Here is an 18,845-nt window from a genome sequence, read left to right as displayed (position 1 = left end):
AGACCAAGTTCACCTACCAAAGAGTGCGGTTCCAATACCAAGGAGAGCAGCAGAATTCTAGAGGAGGAGAAAGCAAAGCACGGAACTCATGGCTTTTTCCCTGTGATTTTTTTTAGTCTTGCAGTTAATTTAATTTTTTTTTTTCATTTTTTATTTTTTTTTTCTCGCCTTTGGGTAAAATTTTTTTTTTAACTGTTACCGTTTTCTTTTTTAACGATTTTTTACTAGTTTATCTAATATATATATATATATATTTTATATTTTTCTTAGGTGTTTTTTTAAAATTCTTTTTTTTTTCTTTCTTCCTTTTTGAACCTCTTTTTATCCCCTTTCTCCCCCCTCATGATTTTGGATCTCTACTAATTTGGTTAAAGCATATTTTCCTGAGGTTGTTGCCACCCTTTTAGTATTTTACTTGCCCCTTCATATACTCTTATCTGGACAAAATGACAAGACGGAAAAATTCAACACAAAAAAAAAGAACAAGAGGCAGTACCGAAGGATAGGGACCTAATCAATACAGACATTGGCAATATGTCAGATCTAGAGTTCAGAATGACAATTCTCAAGTTTCTAGCCGGGCTCGAAAAAGGCATGGAAGATATTAGAGAAACCCTCTCGAGAGATATAAAAGCCCTTTCTGGAGAAATAAAAGAACTAAAATCTAACCAAGTTGAAATCAAAAAAGCTATTAATGAGGTGCAATCAAAAATGGAGGCTCTCACTGCTAGGATAAATGAGGCAGAAGAAAGAACTAGTGATATTGAAGACCAAATGACAGAGAATAAAGAAGCTGAGCAAAAGAGGGACAAACAGCTACTGGACCACGAGGGGAGAATTCGAGAGATAAGTGACACCATAAGACGAAACAACATTAGAATAATTGGGATTCCAGAAGAAGAAGAAAGAGAGAGGGGAGCAGAAGGTATACTGAGAGAACTATTGGGGAGAATTTCCCCAATATGGCAAAGGGAACGAGCATCAAAACTCAGGAGGTACAGAGAATGCCCCTCAAAATCAATAAGAATAGGCACACACCCCATCACCTAATACTAAAATTTACAAGTCTCAGTGACAAAGAGAAAATCCTGAAAGCAGCCCGGGAAAAGAAGTCTGTAACATACAATGGTAAAAATATTAGATTGGCAGCTGACTTGTCTCCAGAGACCTGGCAGGCCAGAAAGAGCTGGCATGATATTTTCAGAGCACTAAATGAGAAAAACATGCAGCCCAGAATACTATATCCAGCTAGGCTATCATTGAAAATAGAAGGAGAGATTAAAAGCTTCCAGGACAAACAACAACTGAAAGAATTTGCAAACACCAAACCAGCTCTACAGGAAATCTTGAAAGGGGTCCTCTAAGCAAAGAGAGAGCCTACAAGTGGTAAATCAGAAAGGAACAGAGACCATATACAGTAATAGTCACCTTTCAGGCAATACAATGGCACTAAATTCATATCTCTCAATAGTTACCCTGAATGTTAATGGGCTAAATGCCCCTGTCAAAAGACACAGGGTATCAGAATGGATAAAAAAACAAAACCCATCTATATGTTGCCTCCAAGAAACTCATTTTAAGCCCGAAGACACCTCCAGATTTAAAGTGAGGGGGTGGAAAAGAATTTACCATGCTAATGGACATCAGAAGAAAGCAGGAGTGGCAATCCTTATATCAGATCAATTAGATTTTAGGCCAAAGACTATAATAAGAGATGAGGAAGGACACTATATCATACTCAAAGGGTCTGGCCAACAAGATTATTTAACAATTTTAAATATCTATGCCCCCAACGTGGGAGCAGCCAAATATATAAACCAATTAATAACAAAATCAAAGAAACACATCAACAATAATACAATAATAGTAGGGGACTTTAACACTTCCCTCACTGAAATGGACAGATCATCCAAGCAAAAGATCAGCAAGGAAATAAAGGCCTTAAACGACACACTGGACCAGATGGACATCACAGATATATTCAGAACATTTCATCCCAAAGCAACAGAATACACATTCTTCTCTAGTTCACATGGAACATTCTCCAGAATAGATCACATCCTCGGTCCTAAATCAGGACTCAACCGGTATCAAAAGATTGGGATCATTCCCTGCATATTTTCAGACCACAATGCTCTAAAGCTAGAACTCAACCACAAAAGGAAGTTTGAAAAGAACCAAAATACATGGAGACTAAACAGCATCCTTCTAAAGAATGAATGGGTCAACCGGGAAATTAAAGAAGAATTGAAAAAAATCATGGAAAGAAATGATAATGAAAATACAACGGTTCAAAATCTGTGGGACACAGCAAAGGCAGTCCTGAGAGGAAAATATATAGCGGTACAAGCCTTTCTCAAGAAACAAGAAAGGTCTCAGGTACACAATCTAACCCTACACCTAAAGGAGCTGGAGAAAGAACAAGAAAGAAACCCTAAGCCCAGCAGGAGAAGAGAAATCATAAAGATCAGAGCAGAAATTAATGAAATAGAAACCAAAAAAAAACAATAGAACAAATCAACGAAAATAAGAGCTGGTTCTTTGAAAGAATTAATAAAATTGATAAACCCCTGGCCAGACTTATCAAAAAGACAAGAGAAAGGACCCAAATAAATAAAATCATGAATGAAAGAGGAGAGATCACAACTAACACCAAAGAAATACAAACTATTATAAGAACATACTATGAGCAACTCTACGCCAATAAATTTGACAATCTGGAAGAAATGGATGCATTCCTAGAAACATATAAACTACCACAACTGAACCAGGAAGAAATAGAAAGCCTGAACAGACCCATAACCAGTAAGGAGATTGAAACAGTCATTAAAAATCTCCAAACAAACAAAAGCCCAGGGCCAGACGGCTTCCCGGGGGAATTCTACCAAACATTTAAAGAAGAACTAATTCCTATTCTCCTAAAACTGTTCCAAAAAATAGAAATGGAAGGAAAACTTCCAAACTCATTTTATGAGGCCAGCATCACCTTGATCCCAAAACCAGACAAGGATCCCACCAAAAAAGAGTGCTATAGACCAATATCCTTGATGAACACAGATGCGAAAATACTCAACAAAATACTAGCCAATAGGATTCAACAGTACATTAAAAAGATTATTCACCACGACCAAGTAGGATTTATTCCAGGGCTGCAAGGTTGGTTCAACATCCACAAATCAGTCAATGTGATACAACACATCAATAAAAGAAAGAACAAGAACCATATGATACTCTCAATAGATGCTGAAAAAGCATTTGACAAAGTACAGCATCCCTTCCTGATCAAAACTCTTCAAAGTGTAGGGATAGAGGGCACATACCTCAATATTATCAAAGCCATCTATGAAAAACCCACCGCAAATATCATTCTCAATGGAGAAAAACTGAAAGCTTTTCCACTAAGGTCAGGAACATGGCAGGGATGTCCATTATCACCACTGCTATTCAACATAGTACTAGAGGTCCTAGCTTCAGCAATCAGACAACAAAAGGAAATTAAAGGCATCCAAATCGGCAAAGAAGAAGTTAAATTATCACTCTTTGCAGATGATATGATACTATATGTGGAAAACCCAAAAGACTCCACTCCAAAACTGCTAGAACTTATACAGGAATTCAGTAAAGTGTCAGGATATAAAATCAATGCACAGAAATCAGTTGCATTTCTCTACACCAACAGCAAGACAGAAGAAAGGGAAATTAAGGAGTCAATCCCATTTACAATTGCACCCAAAACCATAAGATACCTAGGAATAAACCTAACCAAAGAGACACAGAATCTATACTCAGAAAACTATAAAGTACTCATGAAAGAACTTAAGGAAGACACAAAGAAATGGAAAAATGTTCCATGCTCCTGGATTGGAAGAATAAATATTGTGAAAATGTCTATGCTACCTAAAGCAATCTACACATTTAATGCAATTCCTATCAAAGTACCATCCATCTTTTTCAAAGAAATGGAACAAATAATTCTAAAATTTATATGGAACCAGAAAAGACCTCGAATAGCCAAAGGGATATTGAAAAAGAAAGCCAACGTTGGTGGCATCACAATTCCGGACTTCAAGCTCTATTACAAAGCTGTCATCATCAAGACAGCATGGTACTGGCACAAAAACAGACACATAGATCAATGGAACAGAATAGAGAGCCCAGAAATAGACCCTCAACTCTATGGTCAACTAATCTTCGACAAAGCAGGAAAGAATGTCCAATGGAAAAAAGACAGCCTCTTCAATAAGTGGTGCTGGGAAAATTGGAGAGCCACATGCAGAAAAATGAAATTGGACCACTTCCTTACACCACACATGAAAATAGACTCAAAATGGATTAAGGACCTCAATGTGCAAAAGGAATCCATCAAAATCCTTGAGAACACAGGCAGCAACCTCTTCGACCTCAGCCGCAGCAGCATCTTCCTAGGAACAACGCCAAAGGCAAGGGAAGCAAGGGCAAAAATGAACTATTGGGATTTCATCAAGATCAAAAGCTTTTGCACAGCAAAGGAAACAGTTAACAAAATCAAAAGACAACTGACAGAATGGGAGAAGATATTTGCAAACGACATATCAGATAAAGGACTAGTGTCCAGAATCTATAAAGAACTTAGCAAACTCAACACCCAAAGAACAAATAATCCAATCAAGAAATGGGCAGAGGACATGGACAGACATTTCTGCAAAGAAGACATCCAGATGGCCAACAGACACATGAAAAAGTGCTCCATATCACTGGGCATCAGGGAAATACAAATCAAAACCACAATGAGATATCACCTCACACCAGTCAGAATGGCTAAAATCAACAAGTCAGGAAATGACAGATGCTGGCGAGGATGCGGAGAAAGGGGAACCCTCCTACACTGTTGGTGGGAATGCAAGCTGGTGCAACCTCTCTGGAAAACAGCATGGAGGTTCCTCAAAATGTTGAAAATAGAACTGCCCTATGACCCAGCAATTGCACTATTGGGTATTTACCCTAAAGATACAAACGTAGTGATCCAAAGGGGCACGTGTACTCGAATGTTTATAGCAGCAATGTCCACAATAGCCAAACTATGGAAAGAACCTAGATGTCCATCAACAGATAATGGATCAAGAAGATGTGGTATATATACACAATGGAATACTATGCAGCCATCAAAAGAAATGAAATCTTGCCATTTGCGACAACATGGATGGAACTAGAGCGTATCATGCTTAGCGAAATAAGTCAAGCGGAGAAAGACAACTATCATATGATCTCCCTGATATGAGGAAGTGGTGATGCAAGATGGGGGCTTAAGTGGGTACGAGAAGAATAAATGAAAGAAGATGGGATTGGGAGGGAGACAAACCATAAGTGACTCAATCTCACAAAACAAACTGAGGGTTGCTGGGGGGAGGGGGTTTGGGAGAAGGGGGTGGGAATGTGCTTTGGTGAGTGCTGTGAAGTGTGTAAACCTGGTGATTCACAGACCTGTACCCCTGGGGATAAAAATATATGTTTATAAAAAATAAAAAATTATTAAAAAAAATACCAAAAACTTCCCATATGAGGGAAGCCTGGGTGGCTTAGCTGGTTAAGTTTCTGTCTTGGGCAAAGGTTATGCATGATCCCAGGATCTGAGCTAGCTCTTGAGTTCCCAGCCCCTGGGCTGCCTGCTCAGTGGGGAGCCTGCTTCTCTTGGTATTCCTTCATGCTCTCTGTTGCTATCTTTCTCTAGCTCCCAAATAAACAAAGGAAATCTTTAAAAAAATAAATGGGAGGCTGGCTCAGTTAGTTGAGCATCTACCTTCGGCTAAGGTTATGATCCCTGGGTCCTGAGACTGAGCCCCACGTCAGGCTCCCTCCTTCTCTCACTCCAACCCACTTGTGCCCAAGTGATCTAATAAAATATTGGGGAAAACAAAACTTTGCATATGAGACAAGACAAAATACAAATGTTACCTTTTCTATGCAGTACTGTACTAGATGTCCTATCAGCGCAGCCTAAGAAAAAGAAATATAACCACCAGAAAGGGAGAGAGAAAATTACCATTATTCCTCAATTATGATGGCACATGTTTATAATAATCTGAATTGTTAGACTTCAACAGGTTGTGGAGTATGACTTCAATATAGAAAACTGAATTTTCTATATGCTGACAAAAATAAAATTTGTAAGACATCAAAAAATAACATACACTGTAATAAAATTTATGAAAACGTGCAAGTCCTATTTAAAAACTGGAAAACAAATTAAAGATGACCAAGCCCTAAATAAATTGAAGGATATCCCATGTTCATAGAAGACACAATATTTTAAAGGTGTTCAGATTATTCTCCAGTTTCAATGCCGAATCAAAATCCTGACAAAGTTTTTTTCCTTTTTTTTTGGTGTTACTTAACAACCTGGTTCTGAAATTTGTATTAAAAAAGCAAAGGACCATAAACAGCCAAAGGAGGATTAAAGAACAAGGTTGGGATGGGAGAGCGACTTGCCTTATTGTAGCTTAATTATCTTAAGGCTACAGTAAGTCAGTAAAAACTCTATGTAACAGACTCCAGAAATAGACTCTTGGACACTTGATTTATACTACATAGGAGTACTGCAGAGATGTAGGAAAAGGATTTTTTTTTTTTTAAAGAAATGGTGCAGAATTAGGTGTACATATGCAAAAAACCAAAAACCATCCCAAAACAGTTCACACTGTACTCAACAAATGAATTCCAGGAACACTACAAAGCTGATTACAAAAGATAAACTTTCTGGAAAAGAATATAAGAGACGATCTTCACATCTCAGAAGGTTTTTTTATACGAGGTATAGAAAGCTGCAGGTACACAAAAGACTGAAAAATAAGGCTACGTTAAAACAAATTCTTAGGCAGTTTGCAACGCAAACAAGGAAAGGCCTATATACAAGATATATATAGGACTACGGCAAATAAAAGAAAAACCAACAGAAAAATGTTCTAAAATCATGATTTCCAAGTGGCTGTCCTCACCAGTAATCTAGAAAAGGCAAATTAAACAAAATGAGAAATAACTCACCCGCCAGAAAGGAAAAATTGGAAAGATTAATACAGGCTCATTAGGATGTGAGAATTACCCAAACCTTCATATCCTACTTAGCAATTCTACTTTATTAGGTAAATACCCACCAAAAAAATGTATGCATATATGTTCTCAAAGAGATGCAAAAGGATATTCCTATATTATTTGTAGTATTCTCAAACTGGAAACAATGCAAATGTCCACCAACAATAGAATGTGTGTGCAGTGGGGTAGAGAAACTGACAGACACACAAGGAGTATTTATCACAGTGAAAATAAAGCAGTTGCATGCAGCACTCTGGACCAAATCCATAAAAACTGAATAAAAAAAATAACTTTGATTCCATTTGCATTGTTTAAAATGTAGATGTAGTTATGTTTAGAGAGAAATATGTAAGTATTAGAACCAGAAATCCGTAATTACTATGAAAGCTACGAGAGAGGGACAGACCAGTGGCTGTGTAATGGGCATGAGGAAACTTCTGGAGTACTGGCATGGTTCTGTTCTCTTTATCTGGGTTGTGGTTACAAAGTTGCTTATTTTGTGGTAATTCACTAAGGTATACAATTTTGTGCTATTTTGTGTTATACTTCACAGTTACAAGTTTACTTCAAAAGAAAATTAAACATCAGGATTTGTTTAGGGATGGTTTGTCTCAATTTCCTACCATTTCAATTTGCAGTGGCTGTTGAGCTCTCCATTTATCCACTATTTCACCTACCTTAACTGAGGATTATGGGCAGCAAGGTAGATGTCTGACAGGTGATGTTAATTCTTGAGACTAGTTGCATGAAAGAGAACTCAAAAGTACTGAACTGTACATTTAAAAATGTTCAGTTGTGAGACAGTAAATTGTTATATATTTTTTGCCACAAACAAAACTTTAAAAAAAGGGAATAAGGTACAATAGCTCCAAATCTCATCTTATGGCCCTTTGGCTATGAAAAGTAATACTCTAGAAGATGCTTTTATACTATTTAGCCCCCTGGCTTCTTGGTCATGGCCTAGGGACTCAAATGAAGTACATCTCCACAAATGCAAACTTAAGTAGGTAATAATGTAAGTATGAAAACTGAATTTTATCTCTGGATTTGCTGTCTCACTGCCTTATTTATACTCCAAAGCACTCAGCTTTGTTCAATTCTAAAATGTGGAACAAAAACAAATGCCGTTTTATAGCCTAAAACTTCAAGGCTATGATCTCCTCCTTCTGTGATTGTCTGGTGTTAGTGATCACACATGAATTTAGAGATTTAAAGAATATTCTGAGCCAATTATCTATTCCAATGTATTTAAACTGCTATAATTTCACTTTTGTGCTACAATAAAACACCAAATGGGGTTACAGTATGGTGTTTTACTGAACCACTGAACCAAAATGGTGTTCCCTAAAACTGAGAAAGAAGATCATTTCTGCTTTTAATTAGAAAATTCTATGATGAAGACTTGACTGGTTATATACTTTATGGTGCAGGGCTTTTGTTAAAGACCAATCCTCATTTACCTCCATTTAAAAGAGATGAAGTTCCTATTTGGCTAGGCATCTTCCCCCACCCTCCACCCCTTCACTTACTCATAAAAAGTCAAAATGAGATTTTAATTCTCTTGTAAAAAGGAAAAGCAACAGTAAGCTGAGGTTGAAGTAATCTAGCACTTTGTTCTTATAATAGTCCTCCCCTTATCTGTGAGAGACGTTCTAAGACCACCAGTGGATGCCTAAACATGCGGACAGTACCCAACCTTATATATTCCGTATTTTCCTATACATAATATCTACAATACAGTTTAATATATAAATTAGGCACAATGATTAACAATAAAGTAGAATAATGACAAAATCTACTGTAATAAAAGTTAATGTGTGATCTCTCTCTCAAAAGATCTTATTGTATTGTACTCACCTTTCTCATCATGACGTGAGATAATAAAATACCTATGTGATGAGATGATGTGAGGTGAACGACGTATGCACTGTGATGTGCGATAGGCTACTACTGACCTTCTGAAGATGCATCATTAAGGAGGATCATTTGCTTCTGGATCACAGTTGACTGCAGGAAACTGAAACCGAGGACTATTACACACATATTCTCTAAAATCTTTGTAAAAGTGAACAAGGAAGGAATTGTGTGTTCAGTACTCTGTAACTCCTTTCAAAAATAAAATTTTTATGAAAGACAACACTTAACACAAAATTTGAATTAACTTTATTTCCCTACAGTCAACAACTTCTCTGCATTGAATTTTAAAGCAACAAAGTAAAATAAAATCCCCCAAATGACAAGGTATCAGAAATCCAGATTCAGTTACACTTTATTTGTGAAAATGTTCAGCCATTTTATTGGTCTGTAAAAGAACCATCATCTGGGTCAAAAATGAATTCTATAAATCAAAGAATATTCTACACTTTGGAAAAGAAAATCAGCAGTAACATTCTCACTGAATATTGTAAATTACACTTTTCTTCATAAAAGGTACATACTATTCTGTACTTTTCCACCAAAAGCAGTGGTAAGTTATGCTTGTTTATATAAAAAAAAGTTATATCCTGTGGCAGGAAAAACCCTTTCTCTTTCACTTTTACTAAACAACTGGAGAAAATTTTCAAGTCTATATAAAGTTGCCTATAAGCTGGAAAATGAACATGTTCAATATCCATTTATATTTTAGTGCATTTTTTGACAATTGTCACATTTTTAATAAAAGTAAGAAAATGCATATAGCATTAAAGAGTGTTTCATCAAATGCTTTAGGGATTTAAAAAAATGGAGTGGAGGATAAAATCATTGTGATGGATGAAACTATTATAAAATGAGAGAAATCCAGGCAAAGTTTACAAATCCTTTGTCATTTTGAAGAGTCACAGAAAAGGAACTTTGGATACCTGTCCACTTTAAGGGTTTTCTCCTTAATCTTCTGCATGTAAACATAGTGCTAATCTCAGTGATACCAAACCCCATCCTGGTAAGCAACATTCTGTGCAGTTGCCATGCCCTCCAAAGGATATAAATTTAGCCCTTGAATGAACAAACAATGCATGAGATCTGCTCTGTTGAGTACCTGGTGAAAACAACTGCTAAAAGCAGCAATGTGTCAACATAAAAAACTATTAGCATCAAATAGTTACTCAGAGGTCCATCTTTGAAACAGCAGCTTCTTCTCTGACAGAGCAAACAGTAAGCAACAGAAAATATACATTTGATGAAACAATCTTTGCACTGGAGAAACATGAAAATAAATATAGTTCAAGGAAGTATAATTATTTTTCTAATACCTCTTTCTCAGACCTGTACTAGTTTACTGGTTCAAGAAATTCACATCACATTTTGTCATTTGTATTTTACATATTGCTATTTGGGTAATTCAAAGAAAATGTAGGTCTTGTAAAAAATAAAAACATTGACAAGTATGCATGTGCCAGGGACCAAATTAGAGGGTTCTTTGGTGCAATTAGTCCAAATTCTCAGATTTGAAGGATAATATGTACCAATAAAAAAAATCTGCTGTTAGACATTTACAGCAGTGCTCTGTCTTGCTTCACATTACAAATAGAAAATAGCTGTTCTCAATAAGCCAATTTTATTTTTTAAATCAGGCATTGCCAGAAAATTTTGTACATTAATCTGGACCAGTGATGGTTCTGTACCCTCTGTTGTGAAACATGACATGAGCTAAAGGCAAAGACCGGTTCTCACAAGGACAACTGCTTCAAGTTAGGAACCAGAACAGTGTATTTAAACAGTCTTCTTAGATATTTTCTTGCCCTTCTTAAAAACTAGCTTATTTTTAATGTAGCCACGCTTCCTTTTTGTAGTCTAAAAAAGAAAACAGAACACATGATATTAGTGTAGGTTTCTCACAGATTAAAAAAATATTACACACATGGTTTATAGCATTTTTATGAAGACTGTCTTAATAAAGCCCTTAGAGTTCATCCTATAGCTGGACTTGAACAATCAATGAGCACCAATAATAGTTCTATGCTAAGTATGCTTAGAGATTCAAGGTAAATTAGACTAGGTCCCTAGCTTTAGGATGAAAGCACTTACCACAATATTCCTCAAATGGATTTCGTATATTCCTTACCATTGGGTAAATGAACTCTTTCCTCTCCTCTCAACCTCTAAATGCTTAGCTGTAATTATTACTCACATTTCCAGGCATAACAGAACATAACACTAGACTAAGGAATCAGGAAATGTTAAATGTGGCTCCTGCTTTAGCCTCCAAGAACTAGCTGTGTATTAAAAATACAAAATAACTTAGGAACTTTCATTATGTGTAAAATGATGAGGATTGTACCTATCTACAAAAATGAAAGAAATAAAATTACTTGGCATATTCTCCCAATTTAGGTAAAAAATAAGTACTTAAAAAATGAAATACAAAACAAAACCAAACACCAAGAAAAAAATTTCATAGATTAAAAAAAAAAACAAAACATTTTTCTAAACACTTTAGGATCCCACTAAAATACTTTCAACAGATGTTTTCTGGTGTAAGAAACAAATCACTACAAATGTGTGTTAGAACTTACTGCAAAAGTATTTGCTGTGTTACAATCTTAGAAGACTAATCATACAGACACATGTGTCTGCCACTTTGACACAGCCACAGATACTGAAAAGAACAAACACTTAAATTTAAGGCACTTATCAGAGGCTGAAGACTTAAATACAACTCTTACAGGTGGTTTTGGAAACAGGGTAAATGCTGCGTCATGTAATTTATGATGTCAGTTTAAAACAATTTATAATTTTTTCTAACAGGCACAAGAATACAAGGCAAATGAGTCCTTATAAAAATTAGCTACTGCTAACTTGTTTGTAATTTATGCTACTTAATATTATTAATTTATAAAGACAAAAAATAAAAAATTTCAGAGGGCACAATTTAAAAAGATTCAAACCAGGTCAAGGAGTTAGTTTCCTTATCATTACCCAAAGATTTCTAACATGAAACCTTTTCTGTAAGATCTTATAAAGTGCCTCAGGTCTCTGTAAGTATGTAACTAGAACCTCAGCAACCCATGCCAAAAAGTCTTTCTCCAGCCCTGGACTACATACAATTCCTAGTGCCTCAGCCCTGTCAGCTTTGTAGTAGCAGAAGTAAGTTTTCAAATGACTACACAGTCCCAAAAAAGTAAAAACTGGGGTGGGGAGAGGAAAGCAAATATTCCTCTAGTGCTAGTATAAAACAGAATAATAAAGACATGGAAACATGAGATTCAAAACCTGTGTTGTTGGCTACTAGAATATAGGTTTTGGGCATACAAGGGAGACTAATTTTTATTTATTGATTCATTTACTGATTTGGGAGAAATCACGGGAAGACAAAAGAAGTCAGATTTAGAAAATTCACTATCATCAGCAAGTTCAACGGCCTTGTTTCTCAGAAAGGGTAGACTTTAACAGGGCTTAGATGTCTTAGGAAGAAGTGCCTTGAGACTAGCAGCATTTATTTTGACTTCTGCACTGATGTGACTCACCAGTTTCTCTGCCCACATGACTATGAAAAACCAGATCATTTGTCATTTGATGCAAATACTGTTCAGTGAATTGGATATGACTAACGCATGGCAGCTCCATGTGACATACTTAAATTTATCAGTCTAGATATGGTCAGTGACTTATACCTGACAGAAAATTTTAGTTTAAAAAGTTCCTATTTATATAAATGATCTATACTTTGAATATATTTTAAGTAATGCAAAGAGAAAGACAACTGCTCTAATGATTTAAAAAAAAAAAAAAAAATCTTCATCCAAGCAATGTAAACCTAAGCATCTTTCAAGACTTAAAACTGAAACGGGTCTAATAATTAGTATTATAAGAGTAGTACCTTAATATAGAGAGCAACCTATATAAATATTCATTTTTAGTAGACCATTATAGCAAAGATTAGATCTATTTGGCTTAAGTGAGCAATAATGACCTTCAATAAAATACTTCATATCTTATTAAGTATTTATTACAAAAGGACTAGAATAGTCCCATCATCATAATTCCTGCCTACAACCTTTGTCATAATTACATTTAAAAATAATTCTTATGATTTTTTAAAATTCAAGACTCTACCAATTCAAACTTATTTTTTACTCAGTAATACTGTAGCAACATACTAAGAATGGAACATGACAATGCAATGTAAAATTGCTTTGACTAAAAGATGAGAAACCAATCACATTTTTACTTTCAACGAAAGTTCAGAAAGTGATGGCCACAGATATATTTTACTTTCAAGTAAGTCTTACTAATGGGAATGACGCAAACTAAAGCCTGAATACCTCTGGGAAAATCTCAGGTTGGTTCATCAATAATCATGATACTATCCAGAAAAGGCTGTTGTTTGGGCTATCTCAAGTGCTCAGTTTTAAAAGAATGGCCTGCTGCTTACTTTGTATATAAGCTATAGTCTACAAAGATCTGGCAAATGAAGATTTATTAGTAATTTTAAGTAACTGTTTTTCAGACAAACCAATGAACTCTGAGTTACCCTTTTATAGACTAATGACTTCCCTTGGCACCCACCTTCTTTGACAAATACTTCTGTTTTGGGAAAATGTTGGTGACTCGAGGTTTATGGTCTAGTGTTTCCCTGTTATCAGGTGCTTTCACTTTATATATCCTCACAAGCCAGTGTTCTGATGTAAAGGCTTCCTCCAAATGTTTGAACTTAATGTCCTTGTTTCCAATCTCAGCATTACGTGTTCGATCAAAACCTGGGGGTGTACGAAAATCCAGCTGCAAAAGTGGCATTAGTATAGGATGTTAACCATACTGGAAAACATCAGTATTAGAAGATAGTAAATGTTATAATCAGAGTAAAACTCTCTCCCTTTAAACTAGGAAAACAGAATCAGAGCAATGTATCTTAACATTTCTCATATGATGCTAACTAGATAGGAAGAGAGAAATTAAATACAGCAAAATCAGAATTTCACTGAACCCTTAAGAGTAGATGAGCAGCCTTCGGGCATAAAAAACCAAAACAGCCAGTCAAAGGAAATCCATCAAAGCCCTCTTTATTATAGGTATACAGAGAGAAACATACAGAAGGGATTTCTTTTCTGTTTCAAGGCCTTGCTCTATCTACTCTCTCAGCCTGAAAGTTCTTCATCCAGCTTCATTCTGCTAGGCTGGCTCTGCTCTATCCTTTGGTCTCAGCCCAAACACAAGGGAAATATTTTCTTGAAACTGGTGACTGAGAAGTCTCTTCCATTGTTTCCTCATCTTCTACTCTATAGCATTCACTGCTAAAGGTTTTTATGTATTTTTAAAATTATCTGTATCCTCCACCAGGATGTAAGCTGTAAGATGACTTTATCTTATTCAGAGTGTGGCTTTATCTCCCCAGTATTATTTGTTAAATAAATGCACAAGTAAGCAGTGATACTATATCCAGAAAGTGGAAACTATAAAGGAAGTTAGGAAAGCCAAACCACAGGAGGATTTATGAGGAATGAAAAAAGGAAAAAGTGGGGAGAAGGGAGAAGATTTTAAGAAATTCTCAGACTAAGTTTATGTTCACACAGAGCACGAGCAAATTCAACTTTAAAACAAAAATAAATGCTAATGAGGGCATAACTTGTTCTTGCTTATCTATAAAAGCTGTACTCATGTCTTAAACAGTTATTATTCTTTAATAGGGAAGATCTCAAAATGAATGCATGACTGAAGTATGATTTGAAACTGTTGATAAATTTAAAGGACGCACACATGAAAAAGTCTTTTGATGCTATCACTATGATCAGAAAAATAATTTTTGAACCATTTTCTGAGATAGCTAATTATCATGCGTTAAGTGCTTCTTTCTTACATGAGTTTAGAGACCATGCAGTTGCCTTCAAAGAAAATCAAAACATAAACAAAACCCTAAATCTTGTAGTAAAATTACTGTCTATTTTTTTTAAGCCACCTGCAGAATATAAATATAGTCAATGGTTGTGTAATAGCATTGTACAGTGACAGATGGAAGCTACACTTAATGAACACAATGTCTAAACTTGTCCAATTACAACAATGTATACCTGAAATAAATGTAGTATTACGTTGCCAGCTGTACTTCCAAAAAAAAAAAGAAAAAGAAAAAGAAAAAAAAAACCAGAAACAGAAAAAAAGCCACTTACAGAGTGTAATTCCAAATGAATAATAATTACCTTGGCCCCTATATAAAGTTCAACTAGCAATTTTTCTCTACCTTCTAGTAATCAACCAGAATGCAACATGAAATCAGGCAGTTTGTGCTGAAATTTTAGTATGAAGGTCTAACCTGGTATTATAGTCATATAATGTAAAAGCTACAAAGAAGCCCAGAAATCAAGTCATCAGTCCAATACCCATCATATACAGACAAGGAAAAGAATGACTCCAGGGAGGATGTGACTTGTCTAAGGTTTCTACAACCTGACACAGCCAGAGCTAAAATCCAGGTAGTACGGCAGGAATGGCAGTACTACTCTTTTCTTTTTGCCACAATGTCTCTTTACACATTCACTCATTTTGGGGGCCCTTAAGCGTTTGTATGCACATCATTCTAATACTCTAGGAAACTCTTACCCAGATAGTCCCAGCTAGCTGTGATAACAGAGATAGACAGGATATCTATATAGAAGTGACTATATAATCTGACTCTTTCAGACTTTTCACCACTGAACAGCAAAGTAGCCTACTGAAGATCATATGGTTTCCTACCTAGAACACCTCTCCTTAACAGAAAAATGTCTTCCAAAAGCACGAGATCAAAAGTTAAGATGACAAGTGAAGGCTGAATTTGAGCCTAATGTTAATTATATTTTGGAAAGAAATCTTTGTTCTAAAAAAACTTCCTCCCCTAACTTTTTACATAGTAGTTTCAGAAATCTAAATTTAAGGGGTGTGTGGACTCTTTTTAGATAGCATATTTTTCTATACAACACAACTAAAACATTCATTATCCTGTTTTCTGGAGGCAAACAAGACTACTTTAAAAATATTCCTTTGAATAAAGATTATAGGAAAACTGATGTAACCAACCTGCATTTCTCCAAATCTGTAGTACGACATTTTATACATAAGGCAATTCAACAATGTGGGGGATCCTGCTTTGTCCACACGGAATTCTCCTTGTGGGGTAAAATAGTCACTTTCCTACAAGAAAAGAAATCAAATTTCGGTGTCAGTTCAATTTAACACATTCAAAGCTACCAGGTTCCCTCCTCTCATTTACTCATAAAGAAGTAGCTCTTGAGGATCTTCAGAAAGCTATTATTTAGTTATCTCAAAAAATATGGTATTAAAAGATTAATTTATAAATTTAACATGACCTCTAAAAGAAACCTGCAAAAACTATCAAGGGTTTGTTTTAAAAGCTGAGTCTAGAAATCATTTATAAAAAATAAGAGTGTCAAGAAAACACAAGAAAAGAACTTTGTTACACGAGGGAAGGCAGATTTTAAACCATGTTATAAAATCTCAATTATTTAAAAAGAATGGTGCCAATGCATCGTTTAATACCAGGTAGGCTAGCCCTTTACTAACTGCTCCATCCTCAACCCAATTACACCTTTTTAGAGTTTTCCTAAAAGTTATTTATTTTTCCATATGAACTCTAAATAATCAGTTCTTTGGTTGGGGAGGAGAATGTCTAAAAAAAACTGTGGCAGTTTTTATTGGAATTACATAAAATTTATAGATTAACCACTAAGAGGGCCAATTTGGAAATACAGATAGAAATTTCTTGTCTGGGAATTTATCCTACAGAGATATTTATATATCGGCAAAATAATGAGTACATAAAGTTATTTATTATACCTCTGTTTATTAAGACTAAAAACCTGGAAATAACCCAAGTATCCATCAAGATGGAAAGGTTAAATACATCATGGTACAGAGACACAACTGAGCAACCACTGTGTAGATGTGCAATAAAGGAATGAAGAAGGCTCTCCACATATTCTAATATGGGACGTTCTCCAAGATAGATGACAAAGTGAAAAAAGCAAAAACAAAGTATATACTTTGCTACTCATTACCTGCTTAAATAAAAATCATAAGAAAATAATAAAACATGGGACACTTTTTTTTCCTTGGGGGAGGGGATAAATTTTTATTGTATATCTCTTTATATTTTTATTTATTTATTTTTAAAGATTTTATAAGATGCTTGGGTTGCTCAGGTCATGGTCCCAGGGGCCTGCGATGGAGCCGAGCCCCTCGTTGTTGGACTTCTTGTTCAGCAGGGAATCTGTTTCTTCCTCTCCCTCTATTCCTCCCCCACTGCTCATGCTCTCTCTTTAAAAAAATAAAAATAATTTATTTGGGACAAGAGAGAGCGAGAGCACGAGTATACGAGTAGGGAGGGATAAAAGGATAGGGAGAAGCAGACTCTCTGACTCCCACTGAGCAGGGAGCCAGATGAGGGGCTTGATCCCAGGACTCTGAGACACTTAACTAGCTGAGCCATCCAGGTGACCCTGTTTTTTATTTTTTGAATCATGTGAATGTATACTTATTCTCAAAGTTCAAAAATACTCAAAAGCATGGAAACTGGAACATATGTCACAATTTTAACACTGCTAAAGAAAATCCATAAATGGAAATCACATACTAGAAAAATTAAGATTAATTTAATACAATGAAGTAGTGTTTTAAAATCACAGTAAAGGGAAACCATCACAGCATTTACAGCTGAACAGAAAGTTGGGAGCTTTACTTCATCCCTGTCATATGACACACATACATACATTTTTCCAAAAGTTTTTTTTATTCTGGATCAGTGGTGTATCTTACTCTCGTCTTTTGTCCCTTCATCATGTAACCACAATGCTGGGTGCCCATCCTCTAAGAGCTCACAACTGAGAGGGAGAGATATCTTAGAATGTATGAACGAGACAGGCTGCATGTGATCTGATGATAAACAAACACACAGATGCACCAGAGAGTGGATAAATCTGTGGTAGGGAAAGTATTCCAAGAAAGAGAAGAGTATATAAACACAGGTATCACATAAGTCAAAGAAAGAAACCACAAGGCAAATTTCACAGGCTGGAGTAGACTGACGGATGGGAAAAAGTTGAGAGGGACAAGAGGCCAGAAAAATAAAGGAAAATATTAAGGGCTTTACATTCCAAGCAAAGGAGTTTGGATTTTATACCACTGCTTCAGTAGAGATTATTTCATACCAACCCCGAGGCTGAGCTTCATCTATATCCTTACAAATTTTCATAACAGCACCACAAATTAATTACTCCTGGCCTGTCCATTAGTGACAATCTATGCTACCTTAGTCACCATTATAACACCAGAACCAAGAATGAGACCTAATGCCTCAAGTATGTAATGCTGACTGGACAAAAATAAGCTGCCCATAGCACCAAGCTGACAGTGCCAGGGTTTTAGTTCTAACTCCCATCTCTCTGATTTTAAAACCCTTAGTATACTAAAGGCTTTTAGGTTGGACAATGATATGATCAAAGTCACATTAGGGATAGGAAACAAGACCGAGGCAAAGAGAACAATCTCAAGGTTACTGTCCTATTTCAGGTTTATAATCATAACGGTTAGTATCAGAGTAGAAGCAATGTAAATGGAAAGAAAGGGCAGAACTGAAAGGCTGTGAAGGAGTAAAAAGCAAGAGTCTTGAGAGGGGACAGTTTCACAGGAGAGAACAGCAGTATCAGTGAATTTCAAAAGTTTTAAACCTGGAAAAATGCTCAATGCTTTACTATTTCAATAAATAGAATAAGGGACTAATTTAGGGGATAAGATGATGAAAATAAATATGATACAATTAGCAAGGTAAGACAATTACAAGGACACTGGCAGCTGTCTCATACATGTAGAAT

General features: G+C 35.7%; 1 protein-coding gene across 1 annotated transcript in view; it reads right to left on the bottom strand.

Moving 5' to 3' along the window:
* Window positions 1–9,205: 9,205 nt before the first annotated feature.
* The window catches only part of STT3B (STT3 oligosaccharyltransferase complex catalytic subunit B), a 96,222-nt gene continuing 86,582 nt past the window's right edge, over window positions 9,206–18,845 (bottom strand). Inside the window, exons 14-16 of the mRNA XM_004754304.3 lie at window positions 16,036–16,149; window positions 13,552–13,764; window positions 9,206–10,836 (exon numbers count right to left, since the gene is read on the bottom strand). Coding sequence (XP_004754361.1) covers window positions 10,756–10,836; window positions 13,552–13,764; window positions 16,036–16,149 — 408 coding nt within the window. The 3' untranslated portion in view covers window positions 9,206–10,755. The remainder of the gene's footprint in view (window positions 10,837–13,551; window positions 13,765–16,035; window positions 16,150–18,845) is intronic.

This window comes from Mustela putorius, unplaced genomic scaffold (genome assembly GCF_011764305.1).
Source record: "Mustela putorius furo isolate JIRA1106 unplaced genomic scaffold, ASM1176430v1.1 tig00003834_pilon_pilon_pilon, whole genome shotgun sequence".
Classification (NCBI taxonomy): domain Eukaryota; kingdom Metazoa; phylum Chordata; class Mammalia; order Carnivora; family Mustelidae; genus Mustela; species Mustela putorius.
Note: the sequence above shows the minus strand (reverse complement) of the source record. Positions and strands in the feature narration are given on the sequence as shown.